The sequence below is a fragment of the Varanus komodoensis genome, unplaced genomic scaffold (assembly GCF_004798865.1).
Source record: "Varanus komodoensis strain SLA01 unplaced genomic scaffold, ASM479886v1 scaffold32, whole genome shotgun sequence".
Lineage (NCBI taxonomy): Eukaryota > Metazoa > Chordata > Lepidosauria > Squamata > Varanidae > Varanus > Varanus komodoensis.
Window position 1 is genome coordinate 13,912,776 of NW_025335798.1, and position 18,870 is coordinate 13,931,645.

An 18,870-nucleotide genomic window follows, 5' to 3' on the forward strand; every position below is an offset into this window, starting at 1 on the left:
AAGGTGGCATGCGAAAACTTACATTCTTCGCCCCCTTTCTTTCCAGCCTCATTTGCATGCGAAATAGAAGGTAGGCTTCCTTTCCCTCTTGCCACAATATGAAACCACTTACAATACCACACGCTGTTTTACATAATGAACAACCTTTGCCTCTGGTGCCCTGAGCACAGAACTCCCCAATTTATTTGGTTGCCAGTGCATGCATGTCTCTGGCTCTTTGGGATGCATAATTTATGACAGGCAGACATCCCTGGCTTCAGTTTCCCTAAAAGAGCCTTGTGCTTTTTATGAAAATATACAATTATTGTGTTTCTTGATCTTCAAGGAAGAGATGGTACGCCTCCAGCAAAACATTGAACATCTGAAGGCAGAAGCAGCCGAAAATGGGGAAGAAAAGGTAAATGGAAAATATCTGGGCATTCTTATGAAGCAGTACTATGAAATCTTTATCCTTTAATTTGTTAGAATTGTAAAATCCAGCCCCCTTGGTGCACAAGTAGCATTCTTGTTTAGAACGCTGAAAGCATTTTTGTCTTTCTAATCTGCTTTGATGCAACTCCATCTCATGCCATTTTCAAATGAATGCTCTGCTTTATTTAACACAAGTGCATTTATTAATTCCTGTCTTGTTCTTACTGGGGGCAGTTGCTTGTACAAAAATTAGTGTACTGCATGCCAGCCTGCTTAAGTGCTACATCATTTCCTAGGGTGCATGTATTTTAAAAAAATGGACAGAGTTTCCCATTTAAAATATACTGGGACTGCAGTCCTGTGGTTCCTAGGAAGCTATCCTGGGGAGGAACGGAAGAGTGACATAGGAAAGAGAAAGACTAGACTTCATAATTGTACTAAGAGATCAGCAGCTGGTACTCCCCCGTTCCAGAGTTGAAGAGGACAAATGGGAGACGGGCTGTGGATGCGTAAGAGCTAACCCCTCCCTATTTCCTAGCATGCCTGTAGAATGAGGGCGAGAATAGTTCAGCCCTGGAGCTGCCTCACAGTTCTATTTCCCTTAAGGTAGAATCACTGGGGAGAAGGCATTTCAGGAATGCCAAATGTGGGAAATCAGTGCCCTTCTACCACCTTCTGTCCTTCCAGTGTGAGCCTAGCATGGTGTGGGACAGGCTGGTTCGTGTGTCTTTGGTTCTCCCTCTCTCATTTGCTCTGCAGGTCAGAGGGGTCCATCGTTTTCTAGTTTCTATAAAAACACATGGTGCGTATTTCACAATAGGCATGGCAAGCAAGTTGGCCTAAATATCTGGATTGCTGAACAGGATGCTTCCCTCACAAGTAGCACCTTAAAAGTACAGAAAGTAGGCATGCGTCTTGACTCTTCCTGAAGAAGACTGCTGATCTCAGCAATGATTTCCGACCTCATGCTTTCTCCTGGCCCACCTCTGCAAACCACCTCCCTTTTGCTTTCCCGTTTAGAGATAATCATGCTACATGGTCGGAATATGGTTTCCAACTACAGTTTGAAGAAATGCTAACCACAGCTTGCCAATGAGGATGCCACAGGAAATCATGGTTGGCGCATAACACAAAGCCACATAGGAGAGGGAGAAGTGGAAGCTCAAGCCTGCTTATTTCTGATGAGCTGTATGATATTTCCTGTTCACAAAGTAGAGCAAACCAGAACCCCCAAAAGATATCAAGAGGATATGCTTCCCCACAAGGAAGACTTAATCAGTATACTTCTTTTAACCAATGTACTTCTGGTAGAACTGTCAAACATTCCCCCTCCCTCCCCCCCCCGCTAGTAATTGCTGCTGGTTGTATCTAGTTTATCTAGGTAGTCTCTTTCCTGGTTTTATACAAATAGAAGGAAACAGACCTTAAACCAGGGGAGTAGAACCTCAGGTCCAGGGGACAAAAATGGCCTTCCATGGTACCCAAAAGGCCAGAGCCCTTCCCCAACCTTCCCCACCTCCTTCCAAGCACTCATTGTTTCATAGAGTAGTAGGGTGGGAAGGGGCCAAGAAGGTCATTGGGTCAGCCCCCTGCTGTTGCAGCTCACCAGTTTCCACCATACCACTCAGACAGCTGCCCAGTTGCTTTTTGAATGTCTCCAGTGTGAGAGAGCCCACCACCTCTGTAGGCATCTGGCTTCCACTGTTGTATTGCTCTGACAGTGAGCAAGTTTTTCCCGACATCTAGCCTGAACCTTGGTTGTTGCCAACTTGACTTGGCTATTTTGTGTACTACGCTCTGTTATTAGTGAGAAGAGATCTTGACCTTCCTTCTTGTGTCAGCCTCTGAGGTACTTATAGAGGGGTATCATGTCCCTGCCCCCTCAGTATTCTCTTCTCAAGACTGAACATGCCCATTTCTCTCAGTCTCTCTTCATAGGGTGGTGTTTCCAAAACCTGGATCATTTTTGTTGCCCTCCTCTGCCCTCCTCTTTTTCTTTTCTTTTTCTTTTTCTTTTTCTTTTTCTTTTTCTTTTTCTTTTTCTTAAATCTTGGTGCTCAGAACTGGACACAATATTACAGATGGGGTCTGACTAGTGAGGAGTAAAGGGGGACTACTACTACTTCTTGTGATTTGAAAGTAATTCTTCTATGAATGCATCCCAAAATAGCATTTGCCCTTTTGGCAGCTGCATCACGTTGTTGGCTCATATTTAGTCTGTTGTTCACAATGACTCTGACGTCTTTTTCTTTTTCCGTTCTGTTGAGTCATGTATTCCCCATCTCGTATCGATGCCTTTGGTTTCTTTTTGCTAGGTGGAGGACTTGGCACTTGTCCCTGTTGAATCTCATTCTGTTGCTTTCAGCCCAGCATTGAAGTTTATCAAGATCACCCTGGATCTTCATTCTGTCTTCGAGGGTGTTTGCTATTCTGCCCAGTTTTGTATTGTCTGCAACTCTGATTATCATTCTTTGTACTTTTCCATCTAGACATTAATAAAGATGTTGAAGAGCACCAGGCCTAGGACTGAACCTGGTGGCACCCCACTAGTGACCTCCCTCTGGTTTGAGAAGGTGCCCTTGATGAGCACTCTTTGTGTTCAATTTAGCAGCCAACTTTGAATCCACCTAAGTTTTTTTTAGCTAGTCCACTTTTTGCTAATTTGCTTATCAGGATGTTGTGGGTCACTGTGTCAAAAACTTTGCTAAAATTGAGGTAGATTATGTCCACAGTGTTCCCTCTGTCCTTTTGGGAGGTTACCCAGTCAAAAAATGAGACTAGATTAGTCTGACATTTGTTTGTTTGTTTAATCAGTGCATTTTCTTCAAGGTGCTTAGACTGATTTTTAAAATAATTTTCTCCTGAATTTTTTAGGGATTGATGTCAGACTAACTGGTCTGTAGTTCCCAGGTTTGTCTTTTTCTGGTTGGTTGGTTGGTTTTTTGGAGGGGGGAAGATGGGGACAATTTTAGTCCTTCTGCAGTGGCATTTCTCCTGTTTTCCAGGTTTTATCAAGATTAAAAGAGAGTGTTTCTGAGAGTTCCTCTGTTAGCTCTTTTATGACTCTGGGATGGAGTTAATCTAGCCCTGGAGATTTGAATGTGTTTGTTTTATCTAGATTTTCTTTGTCTGCCATTCTTGGGCTGCTGTCTCTCACTTTGAGCTTGAACATCCTCTTTGTTGTAGATTTTCTTGTGGGAAAAGACTGAGGTGATGTAGAAATTGAGGACCTGTCTTTTCCTTGCCATCTGTTGTTGCTTTGCCATCCACTTTAAGCAGGTGGACACCTTTTTCTTTCACATGTATTTTGTTTTGGATGAAGGCTTTCTTGTTGCTCCTAACATCCCTTGCTATTCTCAGTTCATTTTCTGCTTTAGCCTTCTTGACGCCATCCCTTCAATTTCTTGCTATTTGTTTATATTCTTCCTTTGTGGCCTGGCCCTTCTTCCACCTCCTATACATGTTCTTTTTTATTTCAGGTTGTCAGGTCGTCATAGGGGCTTCCTCTGTCGTCTGCTAACTTTTTTCTTGTTGGAATTGTTTGTAGTTGTGCTTGGAGATTCTCTCTCTCTCTCTCTCTCTCTCTCTCTCTCTCTCTCTCTCTCTCTCGTTCAAGATTTCCAACCCCTCTTGGACTCCTTTTCCCTTAAGAGTGAGTTGCCATGGCACCTCACTTATCATTGTTCCGAATTTGCTAAGGTTGGCTTTCATGAAGTCCAAGGTTCATGTCTGGTTGCAGTTAATCTTTATAGCAAATCCCTTCTTAAGAAATTTTGTGCAAGTTTGGGTGAAATATAGGGAAGAACTTATGTCAACTATCTCACCAATAATTTCTGTTACAGAGATTAGAGGATTTCCAGAAAATTTGAGAGCTAGCTTAAAAAAGGTATTAAAAGAAAAACAAATATTTAGAGTAAAAGATTGGATGAAGAAAATGGATAATAAGGAAAGGATAATGGCACTACTTGGAAAAGAAGAATTAATTTGCTTTAATGTTACACGATTGGAACAATGGACTAGGGAATAGCTGAAGAAAAATGGTTGTAGAGACCTTACCAGATTTGAGGACATTGTAATGAATAGGGAGACACAAGGCAGAATGTGAACAAGGGGGATTATAAGGAAATGGATTTAGGGAAGGATATGGACAAGGAAGAATGGAGAAAATATGGGATACAAGAATGTTAAAAAGTATGTCAATTAAAATTAAGGAAACTTCTATAAATTAGTATGGAAGTGGTATATGCTGCCAGTGAAATTATTTTATATGGGTAATAAATATTCTAATTAATGCTTGAGGTGAGGACAAAATATGAGTACCTATTTCCATATGTTGTGGGATTGCAAAAATATTAAGAAATTTTGGATAATAATTTTAAGGAGATTATCAAGATATTGAACTTAAACATTGAAGCAGATCCTGAAATAGAAGTGTTGTTAATATTTTGTGAAAAGAAATGGAACATCAAAGAATTAATAGTAAACTCGGTAACAGCAGCCAAATTGATAATAGCAAAGAACTGGAAGAAGAAATGAGATCTTCACTTAATTGAATTGTATAAAGAGGTTTGGAATACAGAGGTTAATGCTAAGTTGATGTGTGAGAGCAAGGTGAAAAAAGGACCGGAAAATAATGATTTTAGCAAAATACAGGGTTGGTTTATTGAATATGTATTAATAAAAGGGGAGAGTATTAAAGCTTCAGTGGATATAATGCAGTTTTGGATGGCAGGGGGTATTCCTGAGAGAGTGTAAAAATGAAGGAAAAATTACTAGCAAGCCATGGTCCTGGTGGAGGGGTGCCCTGTGGTTTTTTAAAAACATTTTTGGTGTATTTTGTGTTGTTTTCTTTTATTATATGATTTTTTTATATTTGTACTCTTAAAAATAAAATTTTATTAAAAGAAGAGAATTCAAGTATTGCATGGTCTCTTTTCCCAAAGGTTTCCATGGCTGCTATTTTGTCCAGTAGGTCTTCCCTGTTAGAATTAAATCTGGGATAGCTGTTCCTTCTGTTCCTTTCTCTGCCTTCTTGGAGAGAGTTGTTGGCAATGCATGTCAGGAATCTCTGAGGGGCCATGTTTGGCAGAAATGGTCTCCCAGCATGACATTGAAGTCCATCATGATGACTGCATCATTCTTCTTTGAAACACTAGCAAGTTGCTTTTTAAAGGTTGCATCCTTGTCCTCTTTTTTTGACTGGGTGGTCAGTAATTGACACCAATAAGTATGTTTTTCTTATTTTTTCTTCCTTTAAATTAAGCCAGAAGCTTTCAGTGGGACTACTAAATTGTTCTTCTTGTATTCCTGTGCAGATTCACGTGTCCCTTGCATTTGGTGGTTTTTCAGCTTTTGTGTAGTTTTGCTCCATTCTAAAAAGTTGAAATGCCTCTGACAGGAAGAACTTTAAGATGAAATATGCTGGTATTTTGGGCCCTAAACTTTTTGCCTTTGGTTCATTTATCAGTGGAATGCAGAAAGAGAATTCAGTCCTGTGACTGGAAAAAGTTCCCCACCCCTGCCTTAATCTTAATCTACCAGAATTGTAGAACAGCAATACCCTAGGCAAGAGAAAATAGTAGAATTCAAAAATGTGGTATTCTTGTACATTATTGAAACAACGAACTTTTAATTAAAATAGTTGATTTTGGTTAAATTTGTTTTATCAGTATATAAGATCTTGTCTTTTTTCTTTATGCCTTGAATGTCAGGAACCTGCTAAAATTATAGACCAACAGTACAAATCTGAGAGAGAGAAGTTGCAAAAAATCAGACTCCTTCTGGTGAGTTTGGGTTGGGGAATGTACTTGCTTAAATGCGTTCCTGTTCTGTACAATCTTAATTTGTGGTTTATGTATGCATGTCACACTATATTTGTAATGAATATTTCAAAGCTTAAATGGAGTAATCATATGAAATGTTACCTGTGTAGCAGAAGAGCTGTCAGGGAGAGGCAGCTGCATTGTAGCAGTTGGCCCCATTGTTAGGTTGCTTTTAAACATCAGTCTTATTTTTAAAAACCTAATCAGTTCTTGTTTTTGTTTTTTTTGTTTTACTTCCCCACCCACAGGCCCGGCGAAATAGAGAAATAGCCATTTTACAACGCAAGATTGATGAAGTGCCCAGCAGAGCTGAGTTAACACAGTACCAGAAGAGATTTATTGAACTTTACGGTCAGGGTATGTATATCAAGTGGAGGTGTATTCCTAGCAGCAAAGTGCGTTAAACCTATGGAGCATGACGCCTCCACCTTGCTAATGCAGTTGTATTGACAGCTCCTTAACATTCACCTTAGATGTGCCTGCTTGCAAGGTTTTAAACAGCGCCTATAAAAATTCCCTCGAGGTGGAAGATTTGATGTTGTGATCCTTTGGAATGGGTTTTCATACGTGTGTAGCCGGCTAAGCCACTTGGAGAAACAACTCGTATATAGAAACTGACTCTTGAAGCCAGTATAGTTATGCCATTACTAAGCTCCATTCCCAGAACATGCAGTGGATTATCAGGGCTATCCCCACCTGCCACAGGTCATGTCATTTGGCACGTGCAGGGCCGCATCCAGCCCCTGCTATTCGTCCACTTCCGTAAAAGGAGGGAGTAGCAGGCAGTACCAAAGGCTGCCTGACTGCCAGCAGGACACGCCCCTGGTGCAACCAGAAGGCAACGCTTTCTGAAGCAACCAGAAATGAACCAAAACGTTCATTTCTGGAATGGAACAGATCAGCAAAGCGAGGCAGAAAGGGAGGCCCACTGGCCTGTCTTGTTCTGCAAACTGCGTTTCAGCATGTTTCCAGTGCTGCTGTAGGAAGTGCTGGCTTCATTTGCATGGCTGGTGCGACACAAACACAGCAGAGGCACAGTAGCTGCAGTGGACGTTGCCCATTGTGTGTGTGCATGCACAAGCCCTTGGATATGGATGTGCAGTGGATGGTAAGCTGGGGAAGCCTTGTAGCCCTTCTGCCCCAGTGGATATGTCCTCCGATGGCTTAGATACGTTAGTGGCTGACCATTTTAGTGGAAACTCCAGCAGCAACACCACCAAGATGCCCGGAAAGGGTCCTCTGTTCTGTATTCGATAATCACTAGTGTGCAGGCTGACAGGAGCCCACTTCTAGAGCCACTCTTCAAATGCTTGCTACTCAGGTGGTCACACTTAATTCCTGGAGGGCCTCCTCATATGATGGGGCTTCCAAGCAAAAAAGTAAAGGGAACACAGATGACATTTGTAGAGGAAATAAAAAGGGATACTTCTTCTGATGAAAGTGGTTCTTGACTTAGTTACCCAGATGAAAGCCCATTCCAAGATGGGTTGACAAGGACAAATAACTTTTGCCCTGGTTTTCCATCTACAGGCTGTAGCAGTTTGGTCTACCTAGTCTACTTTTTCATGTACCCTTTTCTGTTCATTGAGTTCTGCACTCTAGAAGCCAGGTGTTCTATCCCTTCCTCCCTGTTTCCAAAGATGGAGGGGCAGGTGTCATCTACAGGACCAAGTATAAGAAAGCTACTGCTGGATCATTGGAACTGGGGTGGACTGGTGAGCAAGCTCATTCATCCATTGTTGGTTGGATCTCTCTGTGGATGAGAACTCTAGAAGGCAGCCAGCTTCCTATGACCATGGTATCTTCTGAGTTGCTGGTTGTCTGTATTAACTCTGGGTTAAATCAGTTATGCTAGGACACGAATGAAAATCTTTCAGCACAACACCTGGATTTCATTTCAGATAAAGGCCATAATCCAATACTGTATGAAATTGAAGGCAAAAAAAGTCCAGGCTGCATATGAAGAGCTAAGGCCAAACTTACAAAATACTAGCCTTTTAGAATGGAGGAAAAAACAGCACAAAACAGAGAAAGCCATCAAATAATTGGTGATTGTGGGGGGGGGGTGTGGTGGCCCTGAAGGGGACCCCAGGCAGGCCCCATGTGACCCCAGGCCTGAGGTTGTGCACCTCTGGGCTTCTGGAGGTCCCCTACACCACTGAACTTTCTTCAACCCTGTCCTCCCAAGTAGCCCTGAAATTTATTCTGGTGGATTTTCCAGAGAGGTGCCTGGGCAGGGTGAGGCCAGGAAGGGGGAATGAATATCCCCCTGGTTCTGTGGATAGTCTGCCTCCAGCAGATGGAGTTGCAGCACTGCACAGAACCTTCCATGTGTGCAAGAAATAAATTTCAGGAGACAGCAATGCTCATTTATCATGTCTCACTTAAAGATGTAAATTTCAAAGACTTGATATTCTGCTTATGTCCATCAGCGTCTCAAGCATTTTGGAGTGTAAAATCGGGCATTTAATTTGAAATGTATATTTAAACAGTGAACATCACCATGCTATTTAATTTTGCAATAACCCCAGGTATTTTTTTTCTATTTAAAAAGAAATCTTCTGTTCTTGCTATAGCTCCATTGATGTTTCCTTTGTTGGCTAGGTTTCCCTTGGTTGATTCCCAGTGGCACCATGAGACATAATGAGTGGAAGAGGAGGATGTAGGAGCTGATCGGGGTTGTTCTGAAGTTCTCTGTAGTTTTTGTACATCTTAAAAGCCCCATAGATGGGTTTAGAATTTTCATAGTGTACAACAAAACTTAAGAGCTTCCTTGCCTATACAGGGAGACTGCTTGCCTTGGATGAACTATTCCTTGCTTTTAATCTCTTTGCTATGAGCAAGACTGGAGTATTATGAACTATGAAAGGGAGGAAAGGCTCAGTCTCTTTCTTAACCATAGCTTGAAATTTACAGTTGCAGGTTTTTGCCATACAGTCAGGAGGACCAGAGCAGCCCTTGGGTTGAACATTAACTAAGATTTTTTTCCCATGCCCAGTAATGCTGGTGCTCACACTTGGAATTTGTCTATGTTTTTCCATAGTGCTTCTGATTATGAAAGTTACAGTTTGAATGATAGGCATGTTGCAGTTGTTATATAACCCCAATTTTCAGTGGAAGACTTTGAGGTCTGGATAACTATTGGCATGCATTTTTAAAAATTTTTTTATTTATTTATTATTTAGAACTTTATTTTTTTGTTTTATTTATTTATTAGATATTTATTTAATCCTTGTAATTATTACTCAAATTTGTCTTTGTGAAAAATTAGCAATCTTTTCCTTGGTACTGAACATTTTTTTCCGTCTCTGTTGCTATACTTTCAGTCTGTGTTTTTTTGTTAGCATAGCAGAGTAATTTGTCACTTCGTTGTTTTTCTCCATAAAATCTACTTTGTGCTATGTGTGCGTGCGTGTGTGTATGCTGATGCTTTATCGGTAGCTACAGCAAAATAATATATGGGTTTTACTGCTATTCAGTACTGTTAATGGCTATAAAGAGTGTTCTGTGTCAGAAAGTGCATTACCTCTCTTTAGGACGGAACCATCATTGTATCACTGCCCCAGCCATGCTTAATGTACTGAATTGATGGTTTAGGAGAATTCTACCTTTTGCCTGCCTGATCTATGCTAAACGAGCATTGCAAATCATTTAGAATAACCCTTTTTGCTTTACAAGCTGAAGTCCTGTCACTTCCAATAAATTTATGTGAGCTACAATTCACAGAATGTTGGTTTTATGTTAAGATATATTGCCTGGCTTCTGTAGGCTGGCTGAGTAGCTGGGAGTGTGCTCTTTCCCTCTCTACATTTTTATAACATGTTGGAAACTTAAACGAACTCTGGCAAAACTGGCATTTTCTAGAGTTTGGCTGGGATTCCAGGGGGGCCGTGCGTGCTCTGGCAGTGCTTTCTCATGGTCAGAAGAGACTTGGCCAGTTTTCCTTTCCACACAATGCCAGCTCAAAGGATCCCCCACGTGTTTGGAGTGATTACACAGGAGGAATTGGTGGCTGGGGAAGGACAATGCAGGGGAGGGTTGATAAACTACAGTGCACGCATGGCAGGCTTGTGCCCTTCCTAATTAAGCTTGCACTTTTCCCCTCCATGTCCAGATCCTGTCACTGGTGTGGCTCCTGTTTGTCGCAGAAACTTGTCCAGTGCTACTGCTGGTGCAGGAGAGAGCCTGGTGGCATTGGCTTCCATGCAGGACCCTCTTTTGCAGGTCCTCAGGAAAGCTCTGAGCCCCCTCTTGTTTTCATTGGCCCTCCCATAATCTATGGAATTGGGTTTTAGTGATATAATTGGTCATTTAAAGTTTTAAATAATATTTTACTATATATATTCTCATTACATATTTGTAAACTTGTGTGTGTTTTTAATCCCATATGCCACTTTGAGTGAGTTTTACCCTCACAGTATCTTAAAGATTATTTTAACTAGCTAAAAAAGAAATGTCAGGAGTTCCTATTTGAACTCTCCAGTAGTTTTGATCCTCAGATGGCCCCAAACTATAATAATTCTCATAGTGGGAGATTCTAATGTCTCAGTTGATGGACTACTTGTTACTGTTGGGTTTCCTTAATAGCATTTTATAAGGTTTTATTTTAAATCATATAGAGCAGGCTCACTAACCTGGTGCATTCCAGATATTTTGGGCTGCTAGTGCCAGCATTCCTGATCATTGGCCATGCTTATTGGGGCTGATGGGAGTTGAAATTCAAAACATCAAGAGGATGCCAGGATGGGGAGCCTGATATAATATGTGAAAAAGATAGAATGAAATGCAAAAAAATAAAAAAGGAAAATGAAAATTTGTTACAGGACAGCTTAGGTTTGGGCATTGCAGAAGCCAAGGGAAACAAACACAAGGAACATTTATGGAACACAGTGACTGTAAGGGGAAACCCTGAAGCTGTAATCCTTAACACAAGATCAAGTCACACTGAAGTCAGTAAACCTGTACAGGGTTGTGTTTTACTGTGGTTGACTTGGTTGGAGCCCCAAGAAAGTTGGCTTTCATTTAAGTCCAGAAAGAGCTGTTCAACTTAACAGTGTATGTTTGGGGTGAAGGATTTTAGGTCCACTTGGCTAAAGTCTTTTAATTGTTTGCAGTATCAGCAACTCACAAAGAAACCAAGCAGTTCTTTACCCTCTATAACACACTGGATGATAAGAAGGTATATTTGGAGAAAGAGGTAAGCTGCTGATATATTATTTTTAATAATTTTAATATTTGTACTTGTGCTACATGTTAAGCTATGGTTATAAATAAATCTGGTTATAAATAAATATACCAAACTCACATGAGGTTATTTTCTGTATTAGTGGAGCTCTGGAGAATATCTTTGAGTTTGTTTAGTTATTTACTGAATTTGTTTGGAAGCCGCCTGTTAGCATCACACTTTCTGCCTTTGTTTCCCTTCTGTGTTTTGACGTTTTTCTTACGATATTTACAAAACAAGATTTCTTGTGTTAAAGACTCCCTTACACTTTAGTGTGGCTACAGAATTGCTTGGCAGAGGTAGGATGTCTTACCTTGTTCACATTACCTGTGAGTTTTGAAAAAACTGAATGTTATTTAGTAGTCCAAGTCCTTTCTTTGGTTCTTTAAACAGGCAAATTGGCAGATGTATCCAGCCTTGAAGTGAGACCAAAGGTCTAAAAAAAGCCCAGGGTCAGGGAATAAACCTCAAGTTCTTCATGCTGGCCTGATGCAGAGGCAGGCAATCTTTCGAGGCAATGGCTACATCTGGAAATTTGAGTAACTCTCAGGCCTGCTTGGGTGGGCAATGATGGACAAACCTGCTCAGAGGCATTCATGGGAAAGTTTGATAGCCAGAACTGGAGGTTCCCATGTCATTCAGAAGCAGTCCCAGCTGCAAGAAAGAAAATCTAAAACTACGTGTCTACGTATTTTGGCTGACACCAAGGAAGTTTTCCTTGGAAGGTTTCCAGGGAAGCCCTGCTATCTACAGGCAGCATTTTGCCAACCCCCGTCTAGTGAGAAACTCAGCCAAGCTTCCTGTTGCTCAGGTTGCCTTGTGTAAACTTTTTTTTTGCACACCTAACAAACTCATGGTGCTGCATGATCTAATTTCTTCTTGGACTTGCTTCATTAGTTAATCGTAAATACTGCTACATTCTGGGAGAAAAGCAAGTGAATTGAAGATTGTGTGAGAAGGTTGAGAAAGGAGGTACAGGTTGGCTCCTGAGCCAAGTTCTGCTGGAAGGAGAAGGTTTGCCCCGTTTACCTCTGCTGCCACCCTTTGGGGGCTGGGATATCCTAAAGAACAATGTAAGAAGTGATACAGAGAACACTGCTAGTGGGTAAGGGGAGGACACATGTAGAAGTGCTGCCTTCTTATGCAGGAAACCCTTTGAAGCCACTCATGGGGCAAGGACACCAAGGTGGTAGATAGCCAAACCCGACAGGCCGTTCTGCTGCGGGGCTCCTTGTCTAATCCCAGCAGGGTTGGAGTGCTTCAAGGCTTCAGCTAAAACAGTGTAGATCTGGATCTACCTTTACTCCACCTCTCCCAGTTTTGGGTGCTCTGACAGGCGGCAATTCTTCAAGATCTTGGGTAGAGTTAAGGAAGGGGATGTATGAGAATGTATGCTTGTAAACTGCGGGCATGTACAGTTCACAGCCTTGACTGCAAGTAGGAGTGCAGCTTCTCTGAACATGCTTGCAAATTCCCAAGCTTGAATTTGCAATTTTAAATGAATGCATTTTCAGGCTTTACTTTATGGGGGATGTATTCATTTAAGTGCACTCCCTCCCCCCCAAAAAAGTGTGTTTTCCTGTTTGAAATGCACACTTTTGAACAATGACAACAACAACAAAGAGCATAGGCCAAAGCAGAACTTCAAAGGTAGCGTGCAGAGCAACCAGGCAATTACAAAAATTTCCTGTTTGCTCTTCCACAGGATTGCCCTGTTGAATTCAGCAATGTGTCTCTTCATTTCTGCATTTTGTCAAGTGGGTGCGCTTTGAGACTTGCCCTGCCTTGGATTGTTCTGCTGCACAGATAACCGCAATCATTTCCAGCAGCTGTTGCAGTGCAAGTGCAAGAAGAGGGCTGGCCTAATCTTAAGCTCTGCACAGCCTGGCACAGGAGAATGATCTGAACACCTATTGATATTTAAAATAGCCAAGTGGTGCTTTGACACACAAGCAGGATAGATCTGCAAAAGTGTTCGGGTTCTTAAATGTACTCTGCATTATGCTTATTACGTGAGGATCAGTGAGAGAAATTGTAACTGCCACGTGGGCACACTTTATCTTCCAGTAACAAGATCAGTTATTTCACGAAGGATTGAACAAGTTCAAGAGGGAGAAGGAGTTCGGAGTCAGGGTGGTAGCATCCTGAAGCGGCCGCTGGAGGACTGGTGCCCACCCTTCATTTTCTCAGGATGGGGTGCACAGCCATGACAATGCAACATAAAATGTTGGTGCTACACAGTCCCGCTTTCTAGGTATTTTTAATCAGGGTGGCAATTTGCTGCTACTTTCAGATCTTGGCCTTTGAAGAAACACAGAATATTATGGCCTCAATATGTTTTTTTAAATCAAATTGAGATCAGTTAACAAAATATTTTTCTCTGGCCTGTGTAAAACCAACTTCTCAGCTGCTTAATGGCCTTACCATCCAAATTTACCATAAGTATGTCTTGTAAGTCTGCACTGGGTGGGTGAATGGATAAATATTACTACGTGAGTTACATTCCCATTCCTTTTTAACTTTGTAAGCCCATTTTCTGGATTGGTTTCAAGCTGTTTGAGCAAATTAAAGAGACTGTTCAGTCGTTAGGTTTCTCCTGATGGGTCTGCCAAGGGTATTTATATAGGGAAAAGTTAATAGGAGGCAATGTATGTTTTATAAATGTACCCAGTACTTCACAAATAGTGCCAACATGTCCTTACTTACTTACTTACTTACTTACTTACTTACTTACTTATTTATAGCATTTCTATGCCACCCCCATTGCAACAAAGCCTCGGGGCGGCTCACAACCAAAACAAAATATATAACTGATAACAACAGATGCCCCCCCCCCATTTTTTCTTTACAGCAATAACGTTTTCTTGTCAAGACATACTTTGTTTGTGGCACTCCAAATGCATGCATGCGCATTGTTGCATTTCTTTGTTGCATTAGGGTAGCACACTGCTGGTCCAAGCATACCTGCCTACTTTTGATAACTTGGGGTATGTTCAGGTGTACTGTCATAGCCACCAAGAAAAGCTCTCATGTAAAAGTGCCTTCATACAGCAGGGCCCCCATATCTGCGAGGGATAGGTTCCAAGCCCCCCAGCAGATGCCTGGAACCACGGACAGTAGCAAACTGCATTCATGGGGGTAAGGGACACAGGAGCCCCACCAAAGTGGAAAAACTGACTATCTCTAAGGAAAAACTGCAACTTTCTAGTCTTCACGCCCACTAAAAGATAAACATATGAGGCTAGCTAGTACCGAGATAAAGAGAACGGCATCCCCGGAGTGCATAGTTCCCTAGAGATGTCCACATGTGGAGGACTGATGATCAACCTTGGTTAAGTGCAGTGGTGGTAACTAAGGCAGATATGGGGGTCCTGCTGTTCTTTCAAAAGTCTACATGTTGTTTTGCCCATAGTTAAGTAAAACTTAAAGGAATCTAGCACTGCAAAATAAGCCTTGTGAATGTTTATGAATAGATCATATTGCTTGACTTTGCATTTAACTTTTCACCAAGGAAACTTGGCATAAACATGCATTCTTTTTTGTCTTTTCCAGGTTAGCTTGCTTAACTCAATTCATGACAATTTCCAGCAGTAAGTAGTCCACTGTTCTCTTGAATGGGCTCATAAGAACGATGCTTATTGGCAGAGCTTGGCTATCTCACCTCCTTATGGTGACCAGCTCTCATTTCAGTAACCATGACGTGCCTTTAAAATATGTCATTGCTGGCCATGGATACTTCATAGGATGCCTTTTAAGGGTTTTTTATACACAGGGACAAGTTAGTTAGTTAGTTAGAAAATTTCTATGCTGCCCCATTCGCTGAAGCCTTGGGGCGGCTCACAAAACATCAATTAAAATATAATACACTAAAAATATAAAACGAATTAACAATATAGCTGCATTTAGCTGTTATATTGTTCATGTTGTACGTGTTTCAGTTCCCTTTCCTCCAGAGCTTTATGAAGACATTGTGTTATTTGCTGTTTTCAGGGAAAAGTGTAGAATAGTTGTGTTTTTGCCACATCCTTTTGATATTTATGTACTTCAGAAAAAAAATCAGTGTTTCATTGAGATACATGTTCTTCTCTTTTTCTAGGAACAGCTCTTTATAGCTCATAGGGTATTGCTTCGGGGGCGGGGGGGTTCCTAGCTTTTGGGCAGCTTTTCAGAAGGTATACTTACCTGGGAGCAAGATCCATTAACGAGCATAGGATGTATGAGATGTGTAGTAAACTGCTAGTTAATTCCAAGAAATTCTGTAAGATATAAAGGAGGGAAACCTGAAGCCTACCTTGCATCCTGAAAGTTTGCTTATTACCAGCCAAGAACTTATAAAGTTAATGGAGTGATTCTTTGAGTAATATATGAGCCAAATATGGTAGTTTTTCTTACTATGCCCACTTAATCCAGGGAAGGGCTCCATCAGGAATGACTGACAAATCTCTGAACTATTTGCATCAGATCAGCAAGGGTGTCCAAGTCTCAATGGTTCAACAATAACAACCACAAAAAGGCTTTCCCCCTTCCTTAATTAGGCTTCTTTAATAAAAAGCAAAGCTTTGGGGGGTGGGATGGAAATGGGGGTAGATTTGTGTATGAATTGATTTTTGTGTGAACTCAGGTGTTAATGCCCAAAACAAATGCCCAAGTTGAGCATGTGATCAGAAACACCTTGTTTTGCAATTCTGTGCCTGGTTGCCTAAGCCACTATTTTGCATCCAGCTCTGTTTGGTGACCTTGAAGACAAAGCTTATGGTATATCCCATAAGCTTAAAGTTTTTTTCTCCCTTGATTTTAACTGTTGCATATTGCAATAGGAAAAGTATCTGGGAAAATACATTTTTCCAACTCTAATCTCAACCAGTCACTTTCTGATTTCTATTTTCCTATCACTTGCTAAAAAAGTTATTTACTGAAAGTCATCCATGCAAAATGAAAACACCAAGTGTAGACACTCATTACTTCCCTTAACTAACTTTTGCCATTGGTATCCATTCTCCTTTCAGAGCCATGGCATCTTCTAGTGCTCGAGACCAATTTCTACGGCAGATGGAGCAGATCGTAGAAGGAATTAAACAGAGTCGAATGAAGGTCAGAACACTTCATTTTCTCAGACACTTGGAATGTTCTGAGACTCCAGTAGAAACTTTTAACATCTCTGCAGTCAGGTGCAAATGACTGAGCATCTGGTAGATGCTTTTATTCCTTGTGTTGCCACATTGTCTTCTTTCTGCTCTGCATATGAACATACCATATTGTGGCATTTCTGCTAAAACCAGATGGGTAGAGAAACACCTGTATGCCAAGTGTGGTGGAAGTGGCTTGCTTTCACGTTCCCTCCCCTAAAAACAAATTCCTTGAAATGTAGAAAATGTATGTCCTTCTGCAACATGTCCTTCACTTGTTAAAATGCATTTTAATTCTGGCAGAGATGAGAATTAAACACAATGAGGTAATTTTTCTCTGCCAGAATGTCCTTCCATTATTCTTTCTTGTCTTTACCTAGTCTTTTCAGCTTCATTCACAGAAAACTTGTGCCCTGGTTCACACAAACAGAACAGCCTATTATGTGCTGTGGCACTTGCTGGGTGGGGTTTGCACTTCCATGCCCAGCCGTGGTTTGCGATGTAATACAAACCTGGAGACAATGGGCTTCGCAAGGACGGTTGCATAATACAGCAAGGCACAGTCAGGTGTTGGACATTCAAAATCACCAGCTGGCCAGCATTCCCACAGCCCACTGGGGCTTAAATAAACCATGGTGAGCTGTCTGATCATGTGAACCAACCTATTGTCTTCCTTCCATGAAATTGCCATACTCAGCAGTGGAAAGCAGATGCATTTAAGACATACTGTGATATTCTTTACCTATTTCCAGATAATAAATAGAGGTAGAATGAGGAATGATCTCCCCCTTTGCCAAAGACTCTAAGCGGAGGCCAAGTTTCATAATCCTTTTTACTTTCTGGATTTTGGGCAGGAAGAGTAAGTAAATTTGCTACCAGAATGACTTGACTTGTGGCAGCATCACTTTTTAATCCATTGCTGTTTGTGTGTTCTCTGCTAAGGCACGCTCCAAATTTGCTTCCCGTCTGAGGAAGCTTGGACAAGGGGCTCTGCAAGACTTTTTTAGGTGACAAAACGCTGGACTTAGCTTGTGTTTGCTTGTTAATCACGTGGATGAAGTCGTTGTGCATGACATGGTCTCTTAACTCTTTTCTCCTTGCTCTCTCAACAGATGGAGAAGAAAAAGCAAGAAAACAAAATGAGAAGGGACCAGTTAAACGACGAATATCTAGAACTACTAGAAAAACATAGGCTTTACTTCAAAACAGTCAAAGAGTTCAAAGAGGTAAAAGGAGGGAGGTGGTGGTGGTGGTGGTGGTGGTGGTAGTGTTTCTATACACAGCGAGAATCTGCCTCAAGTGTTGTCCTGTACATCAGGGCAGATGGAAGGTCGTTGTGGGTGCTTGAGACTTAAAGCTCCCGGAATTCCTTACTTTTGTTCATGCTGAGAGCAGCTTCTGAGGATTAAAGTCCAAAACATCTTGTGATATACCTTCTGCCCATCCCTGCTCTACAACAACAATGGTAGCTGGATACCATATCCCTGAATTGGGCTGATTGTGAGCAGGATTTAGTGATGCTGCAGTGTGCGTGTGTGTGGTGGTGCACTCATGCTTCAGCACTGTAAGATTCCAGAACGAAGTGTTACTAGTTGAAGGCTAAAAGCAATGAAAAATAGTGTATTACACGTCAGATGCCTTTTGCTTTCCAACATGATTCATGGGAAACTGTTGCATCCTTTGCTTCAATACTTTCCTCTTTGACCGTTCAATAGAGTTCACTTACATTCTCTGGAATTGGTTAAAAATGGAACTTATGACTGAAAAGCCATGCAGAGGACTGCATTGTTTGATTGTACAATTTAAATCTATGTTTTCTTTTGTAATGTTTAAAGCTTCCATCTGTTTCTTTTATCAACAGGAATGCCGCAAGAATGAAATGCTGCTGGCCAAGTTAAAGGCCAGGAGTTCTTGAAGAAATTGAGACGCTTGGTTCTTTTGTATGACTGAGTTCATTTTCCACAACCTTTTTTCAAGTTGATCCATCCAATGACTAGGATTTATTAATTTTAAAAATTCAATGCAGTGTCATTGCGGTTGGGAAATACTACTACCTTAGTTGGGATCTAACTTGATTTCTTGTGTGTGTGAGTGTATGTAGTGAAGCCACTAAGATTGGCATTCTTATTTTACTTTCCTGTGCTCTTGTTAACAAGTGAGAAAGAATACACATGCTTTAGAAAACATGTATTATGTTTCAAACAGAAATACAATAAATAATCACTGAACTAAAATCCCAGACTTGTTTGTAAACATACCATGAGGAAAAGGCATTTTAAATCTTTCT

At 41.2% G+C, this 18,870-nt stretch overlaps 1 protein-coding gene across 7 annotated transcripts in view; it reads left to right on the forward strand.

The window, feature by feature from the left end:
* Positions 1-18,817, forward strand: part of CCDC93 (coiled-coil domain containing 93) — a 54,358-nt gene extending 35,541 nt beyond the window's left edge. For 2 of the 7 annotated variants that reach the window (XM_044438229.1, XM_044438232.1), the window contains 8 exons: positions 326-397; positions 6,123-6,194; positions 6,482-6,590; positions 11,348-11,430; positions 15,010-15,047; positions 16,464-16,548; positions 17,696-17,809; positions 18,445-18,817. In XM_044438229.1, the coding sequence (XP_044294164.1) occupies positions 326-397; positions 6,123-6,194; positions 6,482-6,590; positions 11,348-11,430; positions 15,010-15,047; positions 16,464-16,548; positions 17,696-17,809; positions 18,445-18,498 (627 nt within the window). In that variant the 3' untranslated portion in view covers positions 18,499-18,817. Of the gene's footprint in view, positions 1-325; positions 398-6,122; positions 6,195-6,481; positions 6,591-7,763; positions 7,949-11,347; positions 11,431-13,524; positions 13,712-15,009; positions 15,048-16,463; positions 16,549-17,335; positions 17,443-17,695; positions 17,810-18,444 lie in introns of those variants that run through there. The other 5 variants (XR_006415506.1, XR_006415507.1, XM_044438231.1 and 2 more) reach the window with 5 other exon arrangements.
* The last annotated feature ends 53 nt before the right edge of the window (positions 18,818-18,870 follow it).